The sequence below is a fragment of the Nerophis lumbriciformis genome, linkage group LG26 (assembly GCF_033978685.3).
Source record: "Nerophis lumbriciformis linkage group LG26, RoL_Nlum_v2.1, whole genome shotgun sequence".
In the NCBI taxonomy this organism is placed as follows: Eukaryota; Metazoa; Chordata; class Actinopteri; order Syngnathiformes; family Syngnathidae; genus Nerophis; species Nerophis lumbriciformis.
In genome coordinates, this window is record NC_084573.2 from 20,768,765 (window position 1) to 20,795,138 (window position 26,374).

The 26,374-nt window shown below is 39.5% G+C and overlaps 2 protein-coding genes across 6 annotated transcripts in view; both read right to left on the bottom strand.

The window, feature by feature from the left end:
- The window catches only part of LOC133623808 (dihydropyrimidinase-related protein 5-like), a 41,509-nt gene extending 38,929 nt beyond the window's left edge, over window positions 1-2,580 (bottom strand). The window contains exon 1 of the mRNA XM_061987214.2: window positions 2,487-2,580. The gene's annotated coding sequence lies outside the window, so the exon portion shown is untranslated. The remainder of the gene's footprint in view (window positions 1-2,486) is intronic.
- A 9,635-nt stretch (window positions 2,581-12,215) lies between these two features.
- The window catches only part of LOC133623807 (DNA (cytosine-5)-methyltransferase 3A-like), a 78,640-nt gene continuing 64,481 nt past the window's right edge, over window positions 12,216-26,374 (bottom strand). For 2 of the 5 annotated variants that reach the window (XM_072916271.1, XM_061987213.2), the window contains 9 exons: window positions 23,571-23,754; window positions 23,389-23,473; window positions 23,161-23,306; window positions 21,356-21,446; window positions 21,130-21,278; window positions 18,189-18,274; window positions 18,038-18,107; window positions 17,310-17,380; window positions 12,216-15,585 (listed from right to left, as the gene is read on the bottom strand). In XM_072916271.1, coding sequence (XP_072772372.1) covers window positions 15,444-15,585; window positions 17,310-17,380; window positions 18,038-18,107; window positions 18,189-18,274; window positions 21,130-21,278; window positions 21,356-21,446; window positions 23,161-23,306; window positions 23,389-23,473; window positions 23,571-23,754 — 1,024 coding nt within the window. In that variant the 3' untranslated portion in view covers window positions 12,216-15,443. Of the gene's footprint in view, window positions 15,586-17,309; window positions 17,429-18,037; window positions 18,108-18,188; window positions 18,275-21,129; window positions 21,279-21,355; window positions 21,447-23,160; window positions 23,307-23,388; window positions 23,474-23,570; window positions 23,755-26,374 lie in introns of all 5 variants that reach the window. The other 3 variants (XM_072916270.1, XM_061987212.2, XM_072916272.1) reach the window with 2 other exon arrangements.

The window sequence follows — 26,374 nt, forward strand, 5'->3', positions numbered from 1 at the left end:
GCTAGCTGACAACTTGAGCGCTAATGCCTACCTGACAACTACCGTGCAAATCGATAGCTCGTAGCTAGGGCACTAATTGCTAGCTGACAACTGGCACGCTTATTGTTAGCTGGCAACTACAGCGCTAATCGCCAGCTAAAAAAAGCAGGCTAATCGCTAGATGATAATTAAGGCATTAATCGCTAGTGAAGACCAACAGTGCTAATCACTAGCTGCCAACTAGAGTGCTAATTGCTAGCTGCCAACTAGCGCACCAATTGCTACCTGACAACAACGGCATTAATCGCAAGCTGATAACACGGGCGCACATCACTACCTGACGACTAGCCCTCTAATCGCTGGCTGGCAACTAACATGCCAATCGCTAGCTGACAACTTGTGTGCTAATTGCTAGCTGACAACTAACGTGCCAATCGCTAGCTGGCAACTTAAGCACTAATTGCTACCTGACAACTAATGCGCAAATCACTAGCTTGCAGCCATGACAACTAACGGCTAACAACACATAACAGCTGACAACTAGCACGCTGATTGTTAGTTGACAACTTGCTCTCTAATCGCTAGCTGACAACCAGTGTGATAATTGCTAACTGACAACTAGAGCATTATTTGCTAGCTGACATCCAGAGCGCAAATCACTAACCGACAACTAGCGCTCTAATCGCTGGCTGGCATCTAACATGCCAATCGCCAGCTGACAAAAAACATACAAATGGCCAGCTGACAGGTAGCGTGCCAATCGCTAAACTGACAACTAAGGCATTATTTGTGAGATGACAACTACGGCATTAATTGCTAGCTGACATCTAGAGCGCTAAATTCTAGCTGACATCTAGAGCGCTAAATTCTAGCTGACAATTACGGTGCTAATAGCAAGCTGGTAACTGACATGCCAATTGCTAGCTCACAACTAGCGCACTAATCGCTAGCTGACAACTTGAGCGCTAATGCCTACCTGACAACTACCATGCAAATCGATAGCTCGTAGCTAGGGCACTAATCGCTAGCTGACAACTGGCATGCTTATTGTTAGATGGCAACTACAGCGCTTATCGCCAGCTGACAAAAAGCAGGCTAATCGATAGCTGATAATTAGGGCATTAATCGCTATCTCTTATCCAGGAGATCGCTACAGCGTCCGCATTACTGAAGATGACGGACGCTGTATCGATCCGTTGTGGTGAAGAAGGAGCTGAGCCGGAAGGCAAAGCTCTCAATTTACCGGACGATATACGTTCCCATCCTCACCTATGGTCATGAGCTTTGGGTTATGACCGAAAGGACAAGATCACGTGTACAGGCGGCCGAAATGAGTTTCCTCCGCCGGGTGGCGGGGCTCTCCCTTAGAGATAGGGTGAGAAGCTCTGCCATCCGGGAGGAGCTCAAAGTAAAGCCGCTGCTCCTCCACATCGGGAGGAGCCAGATGAGGTGGTTCGGGCATCTGGTCAGGATGCCACCCGAACGCCTCCCAAGGGAGGTGTTTAGGGCACGTCCAACCGGTAGGAGGCCACGGGGAAGACGCAGGACACGTTGGGAAGACTATGTCTCCCGGCTGGCCTGGGAATGCCTCGGGATCCCCCCGGGAAGAGCTGGACGAAGTGGCTGGGGAGAGGAAAGTCTGTGCTTCCCTGCTTAGGCTGCTGCCCCCGCGACCCGACCTCGGAGAAGCGGAAGAAGATGGATGGATAGATGGCGTACTCTAGCTATGAAATTATTTTTACCGTGGTCAGAAAATGGATGGATGGATGGATGTTTGGAGCCAATTAACCGCGATAAACAAGGGATTACTGTAATGACAAAGTGTTCCAAGATGTTAATCCATATAATGAAAATAGTGCAGGTGCACACCCATTTGTTCGAGATGAGACCCCTTGCATCGCCAACATAGACGTCAATGCACATCAATGTATACAAACAGTATCAATGCACACATTTTTACCAGCACATTCCTTTATCAAAAAAAAAAAAAGAATCATTACTCAGATCATTTGTTCGGTCACATAATGCACAAAGGGCGTCCCTTTTGATAATTGACTATTGAACAGTGACCATAAGGCTGCTTAGTATGCATGGCATTTAATTGCACATGTAATAGTACATCAGGTGTAAATGACAATATGGCATGAGGGAATCTTACATAAAGAAAGCAACGAAGGTCTATATTGCAGTGATGGCACGCACACACACATTTTTTTTTCACCGTGAACACCAATGGCGACAGGTATTTAAATCCTTTTCGACACGTCATTGTCTTAGTTCGTAAATGAACCAGGCTATTCATTTTCGGGGTGTTTTATTCGGTGGCTAATAATTGACGTTAGCCAGCCCCTTAAACGGTAAACTAGCTACACCATGAACGTACAGTAACGAACGAACAAATCAATACGACAGGTGGTTTTCACACACTTCATTTGAACGACGACTAAATGACCATGGAAGTCCCACATGTTCATTTTAAAGATGTTTTAAAAAAAATGGCTTCCTACCGTTTCTCTAACCCTCTCGTCGGTGCTTGATCTTTGCGGTGTGCGCGAGCGGGCAGACAGCTGGCACAACGCGAGTCACAGATGCTGCCTTCAGACGGCCGAGCAGCAGCCAATGGGAAGCCGTCAAATCTACACATTAACGGTAAAAATAGACCAATGGGGAACGTGATGTGTCAGTCGACAGGGGCGTGTCTCTTGTCTCCAGAGGCATGCGTGCGTTCAAATGCTGTCGGATATATGACAGTGACTGTTCGTTTGAAATCATATTTAGAGCGTTCAGGGCGAAACAGTGGAGCTTTAATAGGTAGTTGCAAATATAATTACACTTCATGTAGATTCTTCCGTTACCCTAAACACCAGCCGACGCAAAATGACAGTTACAACCAGATAATAAGCAAATAAATCACATAAAATTGTAATTTCCAATATCCACGAATGTAACAACTCATAATCGATTTAGCGGAACTTACCCCTTCTAAAAGTCTTGTTAATGTGTTTAATTAACTGGGGACATGTTGTACCATTAAATTGTGTTTTTACTTTGTGCCTTAAAGGCCTAAGTGGCCACATGCGTGGACAACACCTTTTAGCTCTTATTTCCAAAATTAGACTTAGACTTCCTTTTTATTGTCATTCAAATTTGAACTTTAGAGCACAGATAAGGACGAAATGTCGTTACATAAGCTCATGGTAGTGCAGGATTAAAAAAAAGCAATAAGGTGCATATATAAATAAATAAATAGGTTACTGTACAGATAAATATATTGCACTTTTCCACATGCGTCCACGTTTATGGATGTATGTTATATTGTCTTTTTTAGTCCAGCGAGTTAATCCATTTTGGGGGGAGTTGAGGGGATAATTTAATTATGATGTGTTCAAGAGTCTTACGGCCTGAGGGAAGAAGCTGTTACAGAACCTGGAGGTTCTGCTTCGGAGGCTGCGGAACCTCTTTCTAGAGTCCAGCAGTGAAAACAGTCCTTGGTGGGGGTGGGAGGAGTCTTTGCAGATTTTCTGAGCCCTGGTCAGGCAGCGGCTTTTTACAATCTCCTGGATAGGAGGAAGAGGAGTCCTGGTGATCTTTTCCGCCGTCCTCACCACTTTCTGGAGAGACTTCCAGTCTGAGGAATTGCAGGCTCCAGTCTAGACAGATATGCTGTTGGTCAGCAGGCTGTCTATAGTGCCTCTGTAGAATGTGGTGAGAATGGGGGGAAGGAGCTGTGCTCTTTTCATCCGACGAAAAAAGTGCATTCGCTGCTGAGCTCTTTTTACAAGAGCTCCGGTGTGTAGGGACCAGGTTATATTGTCAGTTACAGGAACTTGGTGCTGCTTACTATCTCCACCGCTGTGCCGTCGATGGAGAGTGGAGCGTGGCTGGACTGGAGCTTCCTGAAGTCAACGATGATCTCTTTGGTCTTGTTGACATTCAGGACCAGGTTGTTAGTTCTGCACCAGTCAACCAGATGTTTCACCTCTTCCCTATAGTCCATGTCGTTGTTGTCACGGATGAGGCCCACTACTGTCGTGTCGTCCGCATACTTAACAAAATTCACAAAAATTGTGTACACTACTGAATTGGGGTCTTTTGCCGCTTATATGGACACTTATACTGCTATCTGGTGGTGTCAGAAGAGTATAACATACAATGGAATTTGGCAAAAAAAAGTGTAAAAATAAAAATGAAGTACACGTTTGTGTACTTATGGACTGAGCACATCATATCAAAAGATGATTTGTAGTTTTTATTCTAATTAGGATCCAATAAGCCCAAATAGCAAATTAAAAAAAATTAAAAAAAAGCTAGTAAACAAACAGCTTGGGCCTTAAGAGGTTAAATATAAAATGAAAATGCAGCTGAAATAGGCTCCAGCGACCCCCCGCGACCCCGAAAGGGACAAGATGTAGAAAATGGATGGATGGATGGCTACACAAAAAATGATTTTGGACAACTGGCTATTTGTCCAGTAGCTGGCGCTACTTTCCCCCATTCAAAGCATGCAGCAGCATTTCATGCATTTTACTATTTATTATATGAAGGGTTAAATGGGACAAAATTAGACAAATAAATACATCTTAGTATTTACTAAATGTTTCATTAATTAATAAGAATTGGAAATAAATACATAAATGTGTTATGAAATAAAATTTAAATAAATTCATGAAGTGCTGACGCACAGGTTCATGAAATAATTAAACAGAGAAAGATTTAACTAAATCATGAAATAACAAAATCAATAATGAATGTAAATATCAAATAATACTATATTGAAATAATTGTTTTAATAAAACAATTTACAATTATATTAAACATTTAATGACACATTTTAATAATTGTTTAAATAGTCCATAAAAGGGTGCCTTGCTACTGAAAATATCAAACCTGTTTCTCATTGTTTGGAACAGTGTATGTGTTAAAATGGCAAAAAAAAAAAGAAGAGAAAAACAGGGGAAAATGGTTAAAATCCTAAATATACACTTAAAATAAATGATAAAATAATCAGTTTTTTGGGAAACAGATATTTTTGTCCTGAGGACCTCAAGTGTGTTATTTTTTGTCTTAAATCTGACAATGTGGCTAAAAATAAAAATAAAATAAAAAACACAGACGATCAACGCACTAAATCACAAGAAACAGTCTTTTTTTTATTCACGTTTTTTTCTTACATTGTTCAAGTACAAAGTTAAAATGCCTTTTAATTAGTTAATATCCATACAAGAGTAAAATAATAATAGTGCCTCTTCATTACTACAACAAACTTAAATACAGTCATTGTAAAGACAAACTTGATTTATACTCCTAGATGATTTTTTTTCTTCTTTTCATAAAACAATTTTAGCACCTTTTTGAAACACCAGCAGTTCCTCTTTTCCTAAACGCTCATCTTCTTTCATGTAGTCCTTGAGATGAGTGCGTGAATGCGCCACAGCGTTGTTATTGTTGTTGTTGTTGTCAGGAGGTGTTGTGTTTGTGTGATGTGTCTGTGCAGTGTTTGTTTGCGTGTGAACAACAGTATTTCTTGATATCAGTGTTGAAAATTGCGCATCACTCGGCCTTAAACTGTCTTCAATGTCTTAAAACGAGCGCCCTCAGCTTCCCCTGGCTTTTTGTCTTGTTGCACTCTCAAACAGAAAGGTGTTGACGTCACACCACTTGGTTGCTGAAAACAACCGTGATCACACAATTGTTGAGTGGTTAAAAGTCCTGCAATAGTTTCACCCCTAAACGATGAAAGTATGGCATTAATTTAAAAGCAATTCACTATACAAATATCATATTTTGCAATCTATAAAAAAAGCCTTGAGTAATGTACTTTGTTATAGATAAAGTAGCAATAAAAATAGTTGTGTGCTACTATGGTTACAAACATGGCTGCCAGAGTTTTTGCAACGAAAGTTTACCTAAAAACATGATTCACACGAAATATTTCATGACACATATTGACCAGGAAGCATATTTACCTTAAACACCTTCAACTAAATTACAGCTGCCGCTAAAAGGAATGTAGTCCGTCAAGAAAAGCACAATTACTACACACCAAAATGTGCGAACCTCATGCGAGTTACCAGGGACGAAGTTTGGATTTAAAAAGAGGGTTTGAAGGGATTTGATGCAAGTTTTGGAATAATATGAATGGGAAAAACTTTGTTCAATAATGATTTTTTTTGTACGAAATAACAAAATTAACAGAATGAATTGAAAAACTTTGTTTGTTTTTTTCAAGATTGTATTGGGAATTAGTCTTCAAATGCAACATAAACTACCTTTGAGTGGAGCTCGAGACTACCGTATTTTTCGGAGTATAAGTCGCTCCGGAGTATAAGTCGCACCTGCCAAAAATGCATAATAAAGAAGGAAAAAAACATATATAAGTCGCATTGGAGTATAAGTCGCATTTTTTGGGGAAATTTATTTGATAAAACCCAACACCAAGAATAGACACTTGAAAGGCAATTTAAAATAAATAAAGAATAGTGAACAACAGGCTGAATAAGTGTATATGTATATGTATAAGTGTATATGAGGCATAAATAACCAACTGAGAACGTGCCTGGTATGTTAACGTAACATATTATGGTAAGAGTCAGTCAAATAACTATAACATATAGAACATGCTATACGTTTACCAAACAATCTGTCACTCCTAATCGCTAAATCCCATGAAATCTTATACGTCTAGTCTCTTACGTGAATGATATTATTTGATATTTTACCGTAATGTGGTAATAATTTCACACATAAGTCGCTCCTGAGTATAAGTCGCACATCCGGCCAAACTATGAAAAAACTGCAACTTATAGTCCGAAAAAATACGGTACTCTTGTTCTATTTTATATTTGTCATGTATTTGTCAACTTGCTCTTATCTCGCATCTGACTGCTGATTGGTCAGCCCCAGAGCGTGTGGACTTCAGCCTGAGCTGCCGTTTTCCGCCTGGCACTAGTGTTTGACTTGCAGGTTGCTCCTTACCGCTATGACAACATTGGTTGTGCTGCTGCTGTTTTGCGCAATATTCAGTGGTACCTCAATTTAAGAGTGTTTTGCGATAAGAGTTGTCTCTTGGCTAAATGTTATGCTTTAAGTTGCAAGCAAAAACCTGAGTTGAAAGGATCACTTCCATTAGTTGGTGTACCAAATGCCACAGGGAATCCTGTAAGATCTGACCAAATCATCCGGTCTTAGTCATTAGCTTACAGCTAGAGATGGACATAACTTGGTTTTCCAACCATGGGGAGGAAGAAAGTGAATGTGAAAAACAGTGCTGAGAAGAAGAAGTGGATGATAGTCATTAAATAAAAATAAAAAATCATCAAAAACAAGACCAATCTGAGTGTTCGACTGCACGTCTGCGCCATACTGAATCATAACGGGTCTAATGCCAGCCAGGGATGTAAAAATAACATCTAAATGGCGGACACTTATCAATGAAAATATGGAGAGGCTGCTAATGGTGTGTTTGACGAAGAAGCAGCCGGAAGGAGATACAGTTCAAACCTGCTCAGTGGCCTTGTGGTTAGAGTGTGCGCCCTGAGATCGGTAAGTCGTGAGTTCAATCCCCAGCCGAGTCATACCAAAGACTAAAAACGGGACCCATTACCTCCCTGCTTGGCACTCAGCATCAAGGGTTGGAATTGGGGGTTAAATCGCCAAAAAATATACCCGGGCGCAGCCACCGCTGCTGCGCACTGCTCCCCTCACCTCCCAAGTGGTGAACAAGGGGATGGGTCAAATGCAAAGGACAAATTTCACCACACATAGTGTGTGTGTGACGATCAATGGTACTTTAACTTTTTAACTTAATACCGAAGAAGTCCACTCTTCAAGGTAAATGCTGTACATTATTATTACAAAACTCCATACTTTTGAAACTTTTATTAGTAGATTGCAAAGTACAGTACATATTCCGTACAATTGACCACTAAATGGTAACACCCAAATAAGTTTTTCAACGTGTTTAAGTCGGGGTCCACGTTACAACTACTGTAGTTGTTAATAGTACATTCTATTGTATTGTTTTATTACAATAGTTCTTATTTAAAAGTTAGTTTTTCTTTTTAAAGGGCATGTTTCATGTTAAAATGGTGCTGTTTTGAGGGGGGCCAAGGACCATTTACGGTAAATTGATTTCAATTCCTTTCAGTTAGAGATGTTGATTTGAGATACAAGTGTTCTGAGCTAAAAGCTCCGTCCTAGAACCAATTAAGGTCAGATGTTGAGCTACTACTGTACTTGTAATAATCGATCATGTGGTCTATGCTTGGCTATCTACTTGTTCATGCTCCAAGTCATCATATATGTGAAAAATGTGTCGCTTCAACTTCCTTGTTGTGGCTCCCTTTAGAGAAATGTGCATTTTTGAAAATAGTTGCGTTGTCTGTAAAGCTGTGACTGTGTCCTCACTGGCGACTGGATGAGCAAAGGGGGGAAAAGTCTTGGAAGGAAATAAAGACTTTGATTTCGCGTGGGCAGATTTGCCTGTAAAATTTAGAAAATATTCAAACGTAAAAGTTTGTGTTGTGTTCTTCGGCTGCAAATAATTTTTCTTTGGTGGGAAAAATGGCTCTTTTGATACTAAAGACGGCCGACCGCTGGTCTATGTTTATCACCCTGCTGAAGTTATACAGTAAGTTTAAGTTCTTTGGGTTACTTCAGTTCTTCTCAAATAGCGGGGCGGGCCCATGGGGTGCGCGTTTAACCCGAGGTAACATGCTTTATCAGCATCATGCTTCAAACCCACTTCGAAAAGCTGTGCACTACAAAACGTGCTCATTGTCGCCATTCACCCTGACTTCCTCATGTTCATACAAAAAAACAAAAAACAGCACCAATTGTTTTATTCAGTTTTGTTTTGTAGGTTAAAATGTGTTATAAATTGTGCTTCTGAGTTAATGTTGCCGATCAATTTAAATCTATTAATATTTATTTTTATATTTATATATAATTAGATCATTATCAAATGGTTTAAGTCGTTCAATACATTTTCATAGTTTAATTAAGGATTTACTTTTTTTTTTTCAGGCAAATTGATGCACTTTAATTCTTTTCTGTTACAGACTAAAGACAATGTTGATAAAAGTATTCTTTGTTGAAAGTTGATTGATATTTATTTCATTTTTTTGTTTTGTTTAACATTAACGAGGATACAATGTTATGCAGAGGTGTACTTAACAATTGTATAGACAAATGATACTATTTATAGTCAGAGAGTGGGGGTGGGGCGATTTATATACTCACTGAGATCAAATACGCTGAAGACTCGCACTGTTTGCTGAACTTCCGCGAGATTTGCTAAAGTCTTGGCAGTCTTGAGAGGTTTTCAAGGCATATTTTGCGGTTTCCAATTCCACTGTTTTGCAAATATGATCAACACATTTCTTGTTTGAGAGCGTCTCTTACCTCCTGACGTCCTAGCGTAGACAAGACAACGTCACTACAACTAACTGTAATATCTGCAGTCTCTAGCTTTTCATCCTTCTAGGCTGGCTTAACTGAGCACCGACCTGGAACAGCACACACACACACACACACACACACACACACACACACACACACACACACACACAATAACGGATTATTATTGTTATTAATACTACCATTATTATCATCATCATTACTCACTAGTCTAACATGAGATTACACTGACAGACTGACATGCAGTATCTGAGGGGAGAAGGGAGGGGAGGCGACAGGGAGCACCAAGGTGATGATGTCACACCCAGCAATGCCATGGAAGGTGGCGACAGGTGTCCTGCCGTAACACAGTGACTATGCAACGTGTGCATTTGTAATAGTCAGCACCGCGTCAAATGTGTTTTCAGCAACTGTGTGTGTGTGTGTGTGTGTGTGTATGTGTTTACGTAACCTGCAAGAGCACTGTAATAAAGAGCAGAGTTGGGGGGGGGGGGGGGGGGGGAGCACCTGGAGGTTGGTTGAAAAAAGCACCTGAAGTTTGGTTGTATAAACGGAGAGTAAACATGACAGAGGAAAAACAACAGAAAAAAAACTGCTGGCTTATTGTTAAGAGTTTGTGTGTCGACTGTGTGTGTGTTTGTGTCCAGTGGTTAGCTGGTATCTGAGGAAGGTCAGAGGATTGGAAGGCTTTCTATGGAAAAGACGTGGTCAACTGAGGACCAAAAAGCACCAGACTAAAGGATAAAACGTTCCCTGTTTTATTGTCTTCTATGTTCTAGAAGGGCTGACAAGGCAGTCCTTACTGAGTACCGGAATAAAGATGGTACAGTAGAAGAGCTTTCGGTCATAGGAAGCGGAAAGCCAGCCTAGTGTCGACAGAGACTAGGTCTTTTGATAGAACTACACAACATTTTGTACCCCCGCTATGTCAAGCAAGAGAGTTGAGCTGTTGTTCCTTTTGTGGGCCAACAGCACAAGAGGCTGAGGCACCAGAGAGGCTGTTTTCCTTCAGTCGTCTCCCTCTAAACTGATTGACATGAACATTAAAGGTCCCCTATTATGCGCTTCTACAGTAACGTGTCCCCCCCGCAGCCCGTTTATGAACAGCAAAATATTCATCCAATTCACGGAGGAACAGCAAAAAAGGCTTCACTACACATCTTAAAATAACGTCAACCATCTGTATGTTTTAAACATTTGTTTTTCCTATGCGAATAGCATGCTATTTTGTTAAAATGTTACTATAGTGCAGGGTTATTCAACTAAATAGTTTTGGGGGCTAAGCTTCACACTTTGGATAATCTGTAGGACCAGCGTCCTTTACAGTAGACATTTGATTTTACCCTCTATCTATTCTCTCAGTTACAGGAGCGCTCTGCTATTTTTAAACGATCTTCCGAAAACACGCAAGTCTCTCACAAGTTTTCTGAACTGAACTCGCGAGACACCAGTCGAATAGCCCGAATGATGAAAAAAAGAGGACCTAAAATGGAACTTTGAGGAACCCCACTAGTATAACTAAAGAAGTTGAACAAATGCCTACCGACTGCATCTGAAGTAGTTAGTTATAAAAATCCCGGTATGAAAAGTAAATGCCAAAAAGGAGAGGACTTAAAGTGGTGCCTTGAGGAACGCCTCAGTTATGTAAATCACAAGTTTGGACCCCCGTGTTCTATTTTTGCTAGCAATGTGTTTACAGTGGTCCAGTGGCCCAAGTTCCTCTATACAACGGAAACACTCTAGTGTTTTCAGAAATTTGCTGCAAAAGTTTTTGCCTCCCAAATATTGAACTCAACTTAGGGCCGAGATGATGTCATTCCCGGGCCGGATTTGGCCCCAGCACCGTCTAGTTGAAAAGCCCTGCTGTAATGCATTTAGCTATGCCAGCGTCACTACCGTTCATGTCCTCCCCCACTCGTCAATATTACATAGTGATGGGCGAATGACGCATCGGTGAGTGTATGACACACTCACTAGCTGTATTGACCCCATACTGATACTCTGTTTTGGTTTCCTAATGTTGATTCACCATCTACTGGACTAAAAAAAGTCACTACATTTTATAGTCACGCAGAAAGGAACATGGAACACGCAACTCTGGTCAATAAGCCAAATAGTAAACAGAAAAACAAGAATATTTTCCTTATTTATAAGACTTTAAAATGTTTTATTTTACTCAGTTCCATTTAGATTAACGATGGCACGTCAATCTTCCAACTCCATTTAGAGCCGAAAAATGCGCTTCCCGATAAACAAAGTTTGGCGCGGTTGCCTCTGTCACGTTTTTTTTCTTAAAGGGACACACACAGTGCGTTTGAGGGACACAGCATCACAGGGCATTGATGCTTCAGTATCATTTGACCCATTACTTAAATGACATATCTGATATGTGGCGTCTGTAAAAAAAGTGTGTTGAATACCTAATAACTCTTCTTGCTCATTAGCATAAAAGCTTCAGACGCAAAAAGGCATGTTCCCAGTCGGGCTTACTAAGAGCACATTTTTCTTTAATATGTCAGCATTTAAGGTTTTGACCGACACATTTCAAATACACAATTATGACTGTAGCATAATACGGGACCCTTAATTATGTCTTAAAACACTTAAAAAATCTTGTTGGATGAGTTAAACTTCACTGAGTAGTCTTTATTTTTCAGAAAACCATGAAAAAAGAATCTGCATTTCATGGTAGTAGATTTGCACAAATTGTATTATTCAATATATATATATATATATATATATATATATATATATATATATATATATATATATATATAAAATTGATATCACCAACACCGATAGCAAATGCAATGGTTTGGGGAACTGATTAACACAAGGTTGTCAATTCCAACAACATAATTATTTATTTTTTTACATTGAATTCAATGTTTATAGCTAATTTTTTTTAAAACATATACAAAATAAAATCAGACTTAAAGATATTTTTTGGCTTTGCCACACCACTTGTTTGTACTAATTACTACTATGCTTACACCTACAGTATATCTATAGACAATACTTTGTTTCTATAGCGATAAGACATACTGTACACGCAGGCTGCAGGATTGTTACAAACTGTAAAGTTGGAAAGTCTTGCCTATATCTATAAATAAAATATAGTGGATATAATGTACATGTTACGTTACTGAATAACTACTAGGGGTGCACAAAAAAATCGATTCCCATCCAAATCATTCTGATTCTAAATAGATTCATAATTTTCAAAAATGGATACTAAAGGTAATATACATATATATATATTTTTTTTTTTAAAGAATACGTGTTTTGAAATACATTTTAAGCGATCTCTGTGCAAACCAGAAAGTTATTTTCTAACCTGTAACCTGTGTTTATAAAGTTCCAATATAAATACTGTATTATCCCAAATAATATATTGCAAGAATTGTTTTGACTCGAAAATAGATTTTGAATCACATCGTCGCACCATGAATTGGATCGAATAGTTTAATGCCCGAAGATTCACTCGTAATAACTACATCAGAAGTTTGATTTCATAAGAGTCTTAATCTGACCGCTTGGGCAATCTGACCGCTTGGGCAAGTGAACAAATCATTGCGATCACTTTATAACAACAGAAGAGCAAAACCATCTACACGCAAACCCTGCGAAGACCCAAGTCTGCTCGTTCCATCTCAGGAACCGGGATGCAAACAGACCTCTTAACATCAAATGGTCTGGAACACCACTTGAGAATTGTACCAACCCTGTCTACCTTGGCGTAACCCTGGACCGCACACTCTCCTTCAAGGAACACATCAAAAACACCAAACTGAAAGTCAGCTCCCGAAACAACATCTTACAGAAACTGACAAATTCCAAATGGGGAGCCACAGCACACACACTAAGATGTACTGCTTTGGCCCTGTGCTATTCCTCGGCGGAGTATGCATGTCCTGTCTGGGAGAGATCAACCCATGCCAAAAACTCGACCCAGCACTGAACAACACCTGCCACTTGATCACTGGTTGCTTGAAGCCTACCAACCTGAACAACCTACATTTCCTCGCTGGTATCGCCCCTGCAGACGTGAGACGGGAAGTTGCCAGCCGAGTAGAGTTCACAAAAGCTACCAGTGATGAACGCCACCTCCTCTATGGACGTAAACCCTCAGCCCAACGTCTGAAGTCAAGGAGAAGCTTCCTCAGCAATGTCCAGCCCCTAACAACATCTTGGGAAGAAACCAGACTCCAGCTATGGACACAAAAATTAGAGAAAGACCCCCCTCCTATTGACATGGGAATCCCCCCTTTTGAAGATCTGCCCCCTGGGTCAGAAACACCATGGGTCCAGTGGAAGACACTAAACCGCCTGAGAACAGGAACAGGGCGATCAAAAGCTGCTATGGCCAGATGGGGCTACAAAACCGGCCCAACCACCTGCGAATGCGGAGAAGAGGACCACACGATGCAGCACTGCCTTGTCTGTCCTCTGCTACTCAACCAGTGCAGCTTAAAAGATCTCGCAGAGTTCAACAACAATGCAAAAGACTGTGTAAAGAAATGGGAAACTGTCATGTAACCACATGCTTCAAAGACACGAAAAGAAGAAGAATAACAACAGACAATATAATCGACAGCAGTGTTCTTGTAGATTGTTGCATAGCATCAAGGAATGACAGTACATTTGTAATATTGAATCAAGTTAGGCTCATCTTATGACATAAATATTATATAATTACTTTATTATAATGCATTATTGTTTTTTATTGTACTTATTGTATGGAAATTTAGTACAATATCCTATTTAAGTACTACATTATTTTATAAATATTCATTTTAATGGGATCTCGATCGCTCAACATTATGAATTCCTGTTATTGCTGACACAAGGAGTTTATTTAGTGCTGTAGCACTGAGGCAACAGCGCCTCTGCTGGCCGCGGTTAAGTTTTGCACTCCATGTTACCATTCTACAAACCTGACACAATGGTTAACAATTACATAATGGCTACTCAGAAGCATTTAGTAGGACGTTTCATAAAAAGCTTAGCACTGGCATGTTCAAGTTGTTGTTCAGTAGTGCTGGAAATGCTGTTTTGCTACACAAATGCTATTTTTTTCCCATCATTTTATAGTCATAAATATAGAGTATAATACAAGGGCGTACAGTTTTTGGAATATTCTTTAAAAAAAAAAAAAAAAGTAAGTTTCAAGTAACACAGTGCATCACTTTTTGTTTGAAATCCTACTAAAAGTACTTAAAAGCTCAACCACACTATACTTGGAGACTCTGCCACTATCCAGCACAAAGTGAACGTACATTTTGCTCATTCATTGCTTTGGACCCACTCCACTGATGTTTAACTCATCCACTGAGATTTTTTTATAGCTAAATTGTCTTTGTAATCCTTCTCTCACGGCAGTCAAGCAACCTCATTGCAAGCTGCGCCCGCTTGGTGAGTATTTGGCTGAACTCTGTTAGGGACACGGAACGGCGACAAGGGAAAACAAAACATTTGCGACCCTAAAGCCTCTGAAAGAGCACCAAGATGAAAGTGGCACCAAACGGCCTCCATGGCTGACAGGCCAGCACCGCGGGTTTGAAGCTGGTGTGTACGTGAGTTTGTATATTTATGTTATTTGCACTTAATGCATTGACGTAGAGCACCTTCACTTCACTACACGTGAGTAAAGTTTGTTTTTGGTGGTGGTATGTAATGTGGAGACTGTAACGAATGCAAAAAAACAGCAGAAGACATCAGTTTAAGGTCTTTTGGAGGTGGAAGTTTGTGTGCGTGTATGTGTGTGTGAAGATGTACAATACACACATCCTGCACTAGCAAGTGTGTAAGTCAGCAAGGTAGCACCTGGGGAGCAAGATTAGCCTGTAGTTTAAATGGAATCAAGGGATGAAGCTGTTAGCAGTGTGTGTGTGTGTGTGTGTGTGTGTGTGTGTGTGTCTGGTCATCTGTTTCATCTGCGTCAGCCAACCTTCATGTACAAGCTGTGAACTGTGTGCCACAAATGTGTGTGCGTGTGTGTGTGTGTGTGTGTGTGTCTGGGAAAGAGAGAGAATGTCGTTGTGTGATTAGTTGCAGGCAAAGTATTCCTTTAGAGGGGCAAAGAGGTGTCTGATGACGGGTACACTCCAGGAACGCCCCAACAGCCTTTGCCTGGCCAGACGACTCATGTTGGACACGTCGGTGTAGTGGACAGGGAAACCGAACACCCTGCATACACACACATACACATCATCATTTTTTTTTACAATGCACAGCATACAACTGGATTTTTAGTGTGAGTAATACTGTGGTTAATATTTAAAGAGTACACAAAAGGTCTCTCTTTATGCTAAATTGACTTAATGTCATTAAATAATGATGAAAGGAGGAGCTTAATGTTTTACATCTTTTTCCCCTTTTTTCAGCAAATTGGCTAAACTGGCGTTGTTGTTAAATATGAATGTAATGTTACCACTCTAGCTAACATAGCTATGCTATAAAGACGGTTGAAGTGGATATTTTATTTAGAATAGCTTTCATGATAAATATATTTTCGGTAAAGACTCACCTTTTAGACAAGCAGTATGGTTATAGTGTGAGTTTACTCCGAACAAGCATACACTTACAATACAATACATCACACAAGTGGCCTACTGAAAAGGTAAAAAAATATGTATGCTCCCATAAGCATGTTTTTCTATCTTTAATTACTTTTATTTATCTATAATTTTTATTTCTTTATTCTTATACAAAATCCAATCATATTTTTTTAAACTTGTCTTAAGTTTAGATACCTATATATTGTCTTTCAAGTCTATGTATACTTTTCCTTCTAAAAACTACAATACTAATTACGTTTTTAAAAAGACTAGCTGTGCTAATGTTGCTAACATACGTATGTGTCTTCCTGTCCAACTCATTGATGCTACATTGTTGTATCTGATGTACGGCACCCTATTATGTTGCGCATAGGTAAAAAGTGGATAAAGTCCACAATAGCGCTTCTTGGAGCCACATACTCTGTCGGACAATAACTCACACACACAAAACTGACTTTTTTCCAATAGGGCTTACTAAAAAATTTTGGCAAACCCACTTTCAATACTTAAATACACTATTGTGGGATCTCTGAAACGTTTTGAATTGTATTGTATATTGTATACTGTGCAGTATATAAATATATACTAGGGATGTCCGATAATGGCTTTTTGCCGATATCCGATATTCCTATATTGTCCAACTCTTTAATTACCGATACCGATATCAACCGATATATGCAGTCGTGGAATTAACACATTATTATGCCTAATTTGGACAACCAGGTATGGTGAAGATAAGGTCCTTTATAAAAAAATAAAAAAAATAAGATAAATAAATTAAAAACATTTTCTTGAATAAAAAAGAAAGTAAAACAATATAAAAACAGTTACATAGAAACTAGTAATTAATGAAAATTAGTAAAATGAACTGTTAAAGGTTAGTACTATTAGTGGACCAGCAGCACGCACAATCATGTGTGCTTACGGACTGTATCCCTTGCAGACTGTATTTATATATATTGATATATAATGTAGGAACCAGAATATTAATAACAGAAAGAAACAACCCTTTTGTGTGAATGAGTGTAAATGGGGGAGGGAGTTTTTTTGGGTTGGTGCACTAATTGTAAGTGTATCTTGTGTTTTTTATGTTGATTTAATAATAAAAAATAAATAAATAAATAAAACATTTAAAAAAACGATACCAATAATAAAAAAAACGATACCGATAATTTCCGATATTATATTTTAACGCATACGGAGCATACATCTCTAATATATACGCATATATATATATATATATATATATATATATATATATATATATATATATATATATATGCGTATACTTTTAATGATATCAAGGGAAAATTAAAATAATTGGAACACAGAGACACACACACAGACACGTACTTTTCCATCTCAGTGCACCATAGGATGTCCTCCTTGCTGTCCATGTAGACGGGGAAATGTTCGTCTTTCCCCTGCTTCACAGAGTTGGAGCGTGTCGTTATCGTACGCAACTTCTCAAACTGGAATTTGCATCCAGAACCAAACACAGACAAACAAACACACACAAAGACACACACAAATATATTTCTTTTTTAAATCCTATACAGTAGCTCTCATGTGGGCAATAATTGAATATAGGGCATGATTGCCTCATACTATAGAGCAGTGGTTCTCAAACTTTTTTCACCAAGTACCAACTCAGAAAAAAACATGGCTCTCCAAATACCATCATAATGACCAACATTAAAATACAGTAGCGTAGTAGGCCTCAGTATTCATTAAAACAAGGCAGAGGTTTTATTTAACAAGTATATTTGATATTTAGTGGCCACTGTAACATTACACACAGTTTAAACAGTAACACTGTGTTTTAATTTAGGAAAATAAAACACAGCATTTTACTCAAGTGTACAACTAGATGGAGCCTGTGTACCACAGTTTGAAAATCACTGCTACAGAGCAAACACATGGCTTTCATTAAATATTGTTTATATTGTGGAGCCACAAGCGATGGTTCATCATGCACACAATATTCAATTCTATGAAATATTTATATTGTTCTGATGAAAAAATAATACACATACTGTACGTGCCAACACATATACACATACATGCACAAATACTGATACCTTGGCTGTGCGACCATGCTCAAGACACTCTTGCAGGTCCAGCTTGTCATTGTTCATGGGTGTCAGGGGTCTGGATTTGTAGAAAATATTGTAAAGAAGTTACTTTAGGAGCAGAATGTAGTGAGAATACTTTTTTTTTTTTTTTTATCACCTTGACATGCCAGGCAGGTTTCCCCAGAAATATCGAGCACGGTGAGCAGCGGAAACCTCCTTGGCGTCTATCATCACGGGATTGCACTAAACAAAGAGGGCTTGTTCATAATGTTTGAATACATTTGTATACATCCATCCATCCATTTTCTACACTCAGCATTAAATTAACCTTCACAATTTAAATTTAACAATCTATTATTGATACTACAGTTTGAAGTGGAATAAAACAGAATTGGTTACCTTATTTAGCAATATGATGTAAATATATGCAATGTAATTTTTTGTTTAGTTATAGTACACGTTCATTCTAAGCGGTAATCTGATCTGGTGATTGAAGTGATCACAATACTGTGGATTCTACAGTATTGTGATCATATACAGTGTAGAACCACAAATAAACATAAGTGACATCCGGCGACCACAAGGGGGCAACAAAGCTAAAGATGGGTACATTTCTTATACTTTTAAATTAGAGGTCTACCTGTATGTTTTTTTCAGGGCCGATACCGATGCCAATTATTAGCAGTCAGGGATGCGATGAGAAATGTATATGGCGTCACATTAGTGCCAAAAATCCGAGCGCATAAAAACTGTTATCGCGCGCTGATTCTCCACTTCGTGCGCGCGCGTGGTGCCTTTTTGCGCGCGCGCGGTGCCTTTCTGCGCGCGCGCCGTCTCGGTCTGTGCGCTCTCTGTGTACTCCTGGCATCTCTCCTCGCGCTGTCATGTTTCTTTTTGGCACTTTGGGGGCGGGTATGCTTAGACGGCCCCTCCTTTCTGATTGGCTCTGAGCATTTTTCATATGACCAATGATTCTCCAGCGTAGCAACGTTGTAGCCATCTTACCTCGGACAGCTAGCCTCAATCATTACATTGATGTCAATGGTACATGTACTAATTAAATTACCATAACTTGCTCGATTTTCGACCAATTTACAAACGGTTTGCCTTGTTACAAATCTTATTACATGTAGATATGACATAGGATGCTGTACGTGTTGAAATTACCTCTTTCGCTTTAAAAAAAAAAAAGACTTAATTGTGCAACATAGTTGTGTAGGGTCAGTGTTAGTCAGTTCTCTGATTATTTTAAACTGTTTCAGAATACATTATTAAAAGGCTATTTTTAACATTTTAAAAACAAAATTCAAAGATTATTTCATTAATTTTATGGCTGAATCAAAAGAAATTCCATAAATTAGAAAACAAATGTTCAAGAAGAAGTGAAAATATAAAATAATGTTATGGTTGGATGCTATTGCTGGTGGACCAGTTCTGGCTGAAAGATGTGATTATGGTGTTTGTTGTCTTATTATTTATTTGGGTCACATTTCGTATTACCCTGTATTGTGTTTATGTGGTATGAAATAACCTTTATCAGCGCATGACATGTTTTTATCCACTTATTCCTCCGTAAATCTTGATACATATTGACGATGACCCGCCCTGCTATACTTCTGATTGGCTCTGAGCATTTTTCGCCTGACCAATCAGAAAGAAGGGGCCGTCTAAGCATACCCGCCCCCAAAGTGCCAAAACGAAACATGACAGCGCACAGACCGAGACGGCGCGCGCGCAGAAAGGCACCGCGCGCGCGCAAAAAGGCACCACGCGCGCACAAAAGGGTGTCGCGCGCGCGCACGAAGTGGAGAATCAGCGCGCGATAACAGTTTTTATGCGCTCGGATTTTTGGCACTAATATGACGCCATAAATGTACCCCTTGGACAGAACCCTGCCTTCTACCCGAGTGAAACTGGGATAGGCTTCAGACCCCCGTAACCCAAGCGGTAAAAAAAAATTAAATAAAAAACATTAGTAATAATTATTTCATGGCCTGAACTCGAATAAAAGTTATCTACATCGCAGTAACTCGCCATCTACTCAATTTCATACAATTTTGTATCCGTTTATTGATTTAATACATTGGTTTCCTCGTGATGACCCTGAAATATTGTGAACATTTAAATAAAAACAATTCTGGGCTCCTTTATATTTGAGCCAACTTTCAAGCTGGCTTACATAATTTCTTCCTGGATGTTACAGAAAGTATGAGAATGAGTTAGCTGCTGCCTGCTCTTCTTTACTTATATTACAAGTCTCCTATTTGTCAAGATGTTTACACAAAGTTTGGATTTTCGGCAGATATATCTTTTATGTCGTCTTCATGTCCATCCATCCCTGTCGCGTTATTTGATTGAATCATGGGACGTGAAACTCGCCGCACTCCTTCACTAAACCCACGCTTTGAGTGTTGCGGATGGAGGCTTGTGGTGTGACTCGATCGCTGCAGTAGTGAAAACAAACAAAACGGGACCGGGGAGACGCCAGGAAAGAAGGAAAAAAATTGATATTCTGGCAAAATTGCAAGTTTCAAGTAAGCAGAGGAGACATACTGTAGAAAACCAGCACTGCATTGGACGGAGGGAAAAGGGGGCGTGGCCACGTGAGGACTGCGATAAACGCAGCTGAGCAGACCGGAAAAGGATTCTCAAAAAGATCTCTAATAAATGCCTTGTCAGATATCAAAACATATTTGGGGAGAATTACTGACAATGAGATCAAATGTTATTTTAAAATTATTTAAAAAAAAAAATTAACTGGGCTCCAGAAAAAAAAAATATTCTCATGCAGAGCAGTGGTTATTAGTGGTTATCTACTTGACTATTTTTTTTTTTTTAAATACCGAATACCGGCATCAAAAGTGTATATACTGTAGTGTATCTGCTGATGTAGTCGTAAAAAAGTATATACATAATAAAACTAAAACTAAAAATAAAAAAACTATGAAAATACAGATAGAAAAGGCAGACACTGATATATAGCAAAATAGAAAATAGCTGCCCCGATTTTCGATCTCTATTTTAAATATTAACTTGTACTACTGTACTTTGTATCTTGCGTTTGTTATGGTTACGTGGTACTATTTTGCTCATCGTACCTCTAAGAAGCGCGATATGTCCCGCTTGTCACTGACTCCCATGGCGACCACATTCTCAAAGAGCCAGAAGAAAGGTCGACCGTCGCCCTCTTTTGGTCGAGCCTCATGCAACAGACGGTAGAACTCAAAAAACAGGCGACCGGTTCCCTCTGCAAAAGCACAGGAACGTTTTATTGCACAGAAATGAACACTCACCAAGGATTTTGTCATTTGAAGGTCTTCTCACCGTAAAGGCCCTTCCGTGCAGGGTTTACTATCGAGAGGTCATTGCAGGGACTTCCTCCTATCACCAGGTCAAATGGTCCCCACTCTTCAATCTAACGTACAAACACAAGAAGAGGAGTCATCCTGCAAAACTGCCGCATCAGCATTTTTTTATGCCGCAGAGCACAATGGTACGCTTTTGGACAGCAGGTTAATTAGATGCATGACAACATTGGGGACAGCGTCTGTGCGATGTACATAATATTTGTCAGACAATTGCTGTCAACAGGCTGGGAGAAGAGGAGCCTTTTACACTGCGCCATCCTAACGCTGAGTCTACTTCTTTCCACATTTCTCGTGAGTGCTGTTTGTGCAGAACACTGACAATGGGGAAAAAATTTATTTTATAGGCAGCGAGAAAAATAAGTATAGTACATATAAAACACAGCACATAAATGTACATGTCACCTAAATAACTGTGACTATTACAGCATAAATCTGGGGTGTCCGGAGGCCATTTGTGGACCGTAAATAGTTTTTTATTGACCCGGGTTAAATTCAATGAAATAATAAAGCATAATTAGGGGCCACATTAAAAATACAATTATAAAACAGAGTAAAATAGAATTAAAAGGCCCCTCTAATGCTGACAACTTTGACACTTATTTCATAGTTGTGAACCTAAAAATGATGTCTACAGATAAAAGTCCCCCCAAAAGACGCACAGTAGTGATTTTAGGTTTGTTACAGCACATTTTGGAACGCCCACTTTTAGCTCCAAAATATGGGCGGGCCTGCATCAGCCTGCTGACGTCACCTACAAAAGACTGGAGGCAATTTCATATTGTGTAGTATGGGTTTTGGTAGCATCTTCAACTCAAATCACGATAAGTTTATGCAGAATTTGAGGGAATTATCAAATATGGCTGCCAAATGCATTGTTGCAGGTTGCAGCAATACAACTAAAGAAGCGGTCACACTGTATACATTTCTCAATGATGGGAATGTAAGGAAAGCATGGACCTCGCCAGTCAAATTGACTCGTACAAAATGGGACGGATCAAGTGACATTAGTGTAATTTTCAGCGATTGTTTTGATTATTCTAACTTCCAAGAAGAAGGGTTTTGGTCGGAATGCGATCCCGGAAATCAGGAGCACCCTTGAGAAGCTAAAGAGTCAGAACCTGTGCAAAAAAACAGAGAAAGAAGAGGAGACCCAGCGTTCAAAACGAGAGAAAAGAGGTAAGCCGCTGGTATTCTATTTTGCGTCCTCTCCTACTGATATTTTTTTCAAGATGCGTAAGAAATGCTGAAAAAGCATGAGGAAACACATGGTGTCAATAGAAGAGCAGGGAGAACCGCAAATGGCAATTGTTTTATCTTACTTTTTAGCTTATATTGTTAACCATATCAGTTTTGAAGTAATTATGGACCAGGGCGACAAAACCATTCAATTTAATGATCAAAATTATGGTTTTACATATCTATGCGGGTAAATGGGCTCCAGTTCTGTACACGTGTCACAACAAGAGGGGGCGGCTTATCAAGACTGGCGATGGAAAGGGGGCGTTCTATGTACAAGTAGTTATCTATTCATTACTCAAAAACTGAATGATATTTTGGGAAATTACTGCTAAAATTCATTTTCAGGAACCAAAAATACATAAAGAGAATTTGTTAGTGAAATTTCGATCATCCAGACGGTATGGGAATGAAATCTCACCCACATACTAATAACTCAGTGTAACCCAAACCTTAAATGAAATTTCTCAGATGTCTTTAAATGTTTCTGTGTGTGGCCCTTGGGAGGGAAAAGCTTTGACTTACATGTTTATGGGTTACGTTGCGCACATCACCGACGTACATAATGCGTCCCTGATGTCTGACCATGCCGACAGTGATGGAGTCTTCACACACCTCTGACGCCACATATTTGTCCACTTGGAGGCCCAGATCCTTTAGCACCAGCAGACCTATGTGCACGCACAACAAACACATAACATTCCTAGAGTATATCATGTGTTTTTATGAGCATGTTTATTATCCCAGCTATACCTGTGGCAATGCCGTCAAACAGTGATAAGACTCTGATTGGCTGCCTCTTCTCTGCTGCAACTGGAGTATACAACTTGGCTGGCTCCTGGGAGACAATGAGGACAACATGGTCAGACTCATAAAGAACTCTTTATAGCAAGCATGAAATATGGAGGGTGTTTTTGCTGAAGGCCGAGACTTACAAAGTCCTGTTCATGATTGTTGGCGAAAAAATGCTGTAGTCGGCAAGGCCAGTCATCTCGACGTCGCAGTATCCCGTAGATGCTTCGTGGCCCACACATGTAACAGTTCCAGGGGTCCTCTTTGATGGCTACCGCTGCTGAACCAGTGCCAACTAAAAGGTCCACACACTCCACGCAGAAACATCTGTATGCAAACACATAGACAAGGAGGCATTCATTGATCAATTTATTAAAAATTGAGTGATAAAAAAAAGCTTTATTAGGGATGCAGCAGTTCACTGTAAAATACGGGAGCCTGCAAGGGACAATCCGGCCTTTTATTTGCATTTGTGTGCACGCACGCGCTCCTGTACAGGTAGCGGGAAGCCTTCCCCGCAGTGTAATGTCCAGGCACGAGTGTGCCTCTACTTGGCACCCCCTGTCCCTCCTCACATTGTTCAGAAGAAAATTAAGACATTTTATGGACAGCACAAGCTTAGAATTTAACAGACAACAACTTAAAGAAGCACCGGCTTCATTCAAATCTATTGAATGCTCCTCGCGAGAGACAGCGTTGCGCCACTGCAGCTCACATCGTTACCTCAACAAATTCCGCCCACAATGCATACTTGCAAGTATATGACTGAACTTTTGGACCTAGACTGGGAGATTAAATGTACCTACTTAAATAATCAGATGAAAAAAAATAATTCATATTTAAACATTTTAATTACACTTATTATTTATGTGTTTGCTCTGTTTGAACTCTTCATGTATACTAAAATACTTCTACAGATAGTTTTTGCGTTTGTGTTTTGCCAAAATTGTGGATAAAAACCTATTCCTAAAAGGATAATTGAACTTGTTTTGTCCTGGCACTCACTGTTTTTTTTACACTACATTAAATTCAAACTGCACTTTAAATGTATTTTAAATAAAGACTAGCTATTTGAGTTAATAAATGTTTGCAATTTGCGTCACTGCATTTTATATTTTTTTTACATTTAAAACACTTCCTTAAAGGTCTACATAACATGTAATCAAGGTGCTTTGTTCAAAATTTTAGATAATATTGTTTTACAGACACTCTTCAAGCTGCTTTCTGACTGTCTCTTCAGAATCGACTATTTAGTGGGCGGACTTTTTTAAGTACCGAAATCTTTCTCCAGGCCAAACCCCATTTGACTGTGTCTTTTTCCCGTCAGCCAGGTTGTAGTTTTTAGCGCTTCCATATCGAGTCTACTGACAGATCTAAGTTAGAACCATACGCATACTTTGCATTAGAAATGGCAACAGCGGAGGAGGCATGTGGATGTACGAACCAGTCTGCCCCACAACAAGATAGAGAAAAATAAGAAACTTGGTAACTACAACTGAATAAAAATGGCGGACTCGTGCAAAGCTCTTCGGATAAACCTCTACCATATATTTAGACATCCGCTGATATAACTAAAGCTAAATACGTCACTAAAGTCTCATGATGCGCCGTTTTGTTGGCGGTCTTATGTACGTGCCTTCACTTCAACAGCGTCTTCTCCCTGGCATCCATGTTTTAGTTTTTAGCGCTGCCATAGCGAATCCACATACAATTTTTTTAATAGTATTCAGTACACCAGTGATATTTTGTTCACTGCAAAATGCTGTTTTTTCTGGCAAGCAAAAATATAGAGGCAAATTTGGTAGGAGAAAGAAGTTGTTCTCCATAAACACAAAAAATTTACCGAAAATGAACCGACCGATGGTCCAAAAACCGATGGACTGTGTACTGTGGGTTAACTGTACAGTTTCACCCCTAGTATCTATACAGTGCACCCAGTAAGTATTCACAGCGCTTCACTTTTTCTACTTTTGATGTGTTACATGCTTATTCCAAGATTGAATACATTTATTTTTGCCCTCAAAATTGTACATTAATACCCCTGAATGATAATGTGAAAATGTTTTGTTATCTTTAATTTCAATCCATCCATCCATCCATATTTTTAATTTAGCAAATGTATTAAAAATTTAAAAAAACATATTTACAAAAGTATTTACAGCCTTTGCTCAATATTTTGTTGATGCACCTTTGGCAGCAAGTATAGCCTCAAGTCTTTTTGAATATGATGCCACAAGCTTGGCACATCTATCTTTGGGCAGTTTTGCTCTTTCCTCTTTGCAGCACCTCTCAAGCGCCATCAGATTGGATGAGAAGCATTGGTTTTCATCCAGGATGTCTCCGTACATTGCTACATTCATCTTAGTTTAGTCAGGGAGGTGACCAAGAACCCGATGGTCACTCTGTCACAACTACATCATTCCTCTGTGGAGAGCGGAGAACCTTCCTGAAGGACAACCATCTCAGTAACGATCCACCAATCAAGCCTGTGTGGTGTAGTGGCCAGACAGAAGCCATTTCTAGGTAAAATGTTTGCCAACATGCACCTGAAAGACTCTCAGGCCATGAGAAACACATTTTTCTGGCCTGATGAGACAAAGCTTGAACTCGTCGGTGTGAATGCCAGGCCTCATGTTTCTCTACAGTGAAGCATAGTGGTGGCAGCATCATGCTGTGGGGATGGTTTTTAGCGGCAGGAACTGGGAGACTTGTCAGAACATAGGGAAAGATGAATTCAACAATGTACAGAGACATCCTGGATGAAAACCAATGCTTCCCATCCAAACTGATGGAGCTTGAGAGGTGCTGCAAAGAAGAATGGGCAAAACTGCCCAAAGATAGGTGTGCCAAGCTTGTGGCATTGTATTCAAAAATACTTGAGGCTGTAATTGCTGCCAAAGGTGCATCAACAAAATATTGAGCAAATACTGTGAATACTCATGTACAT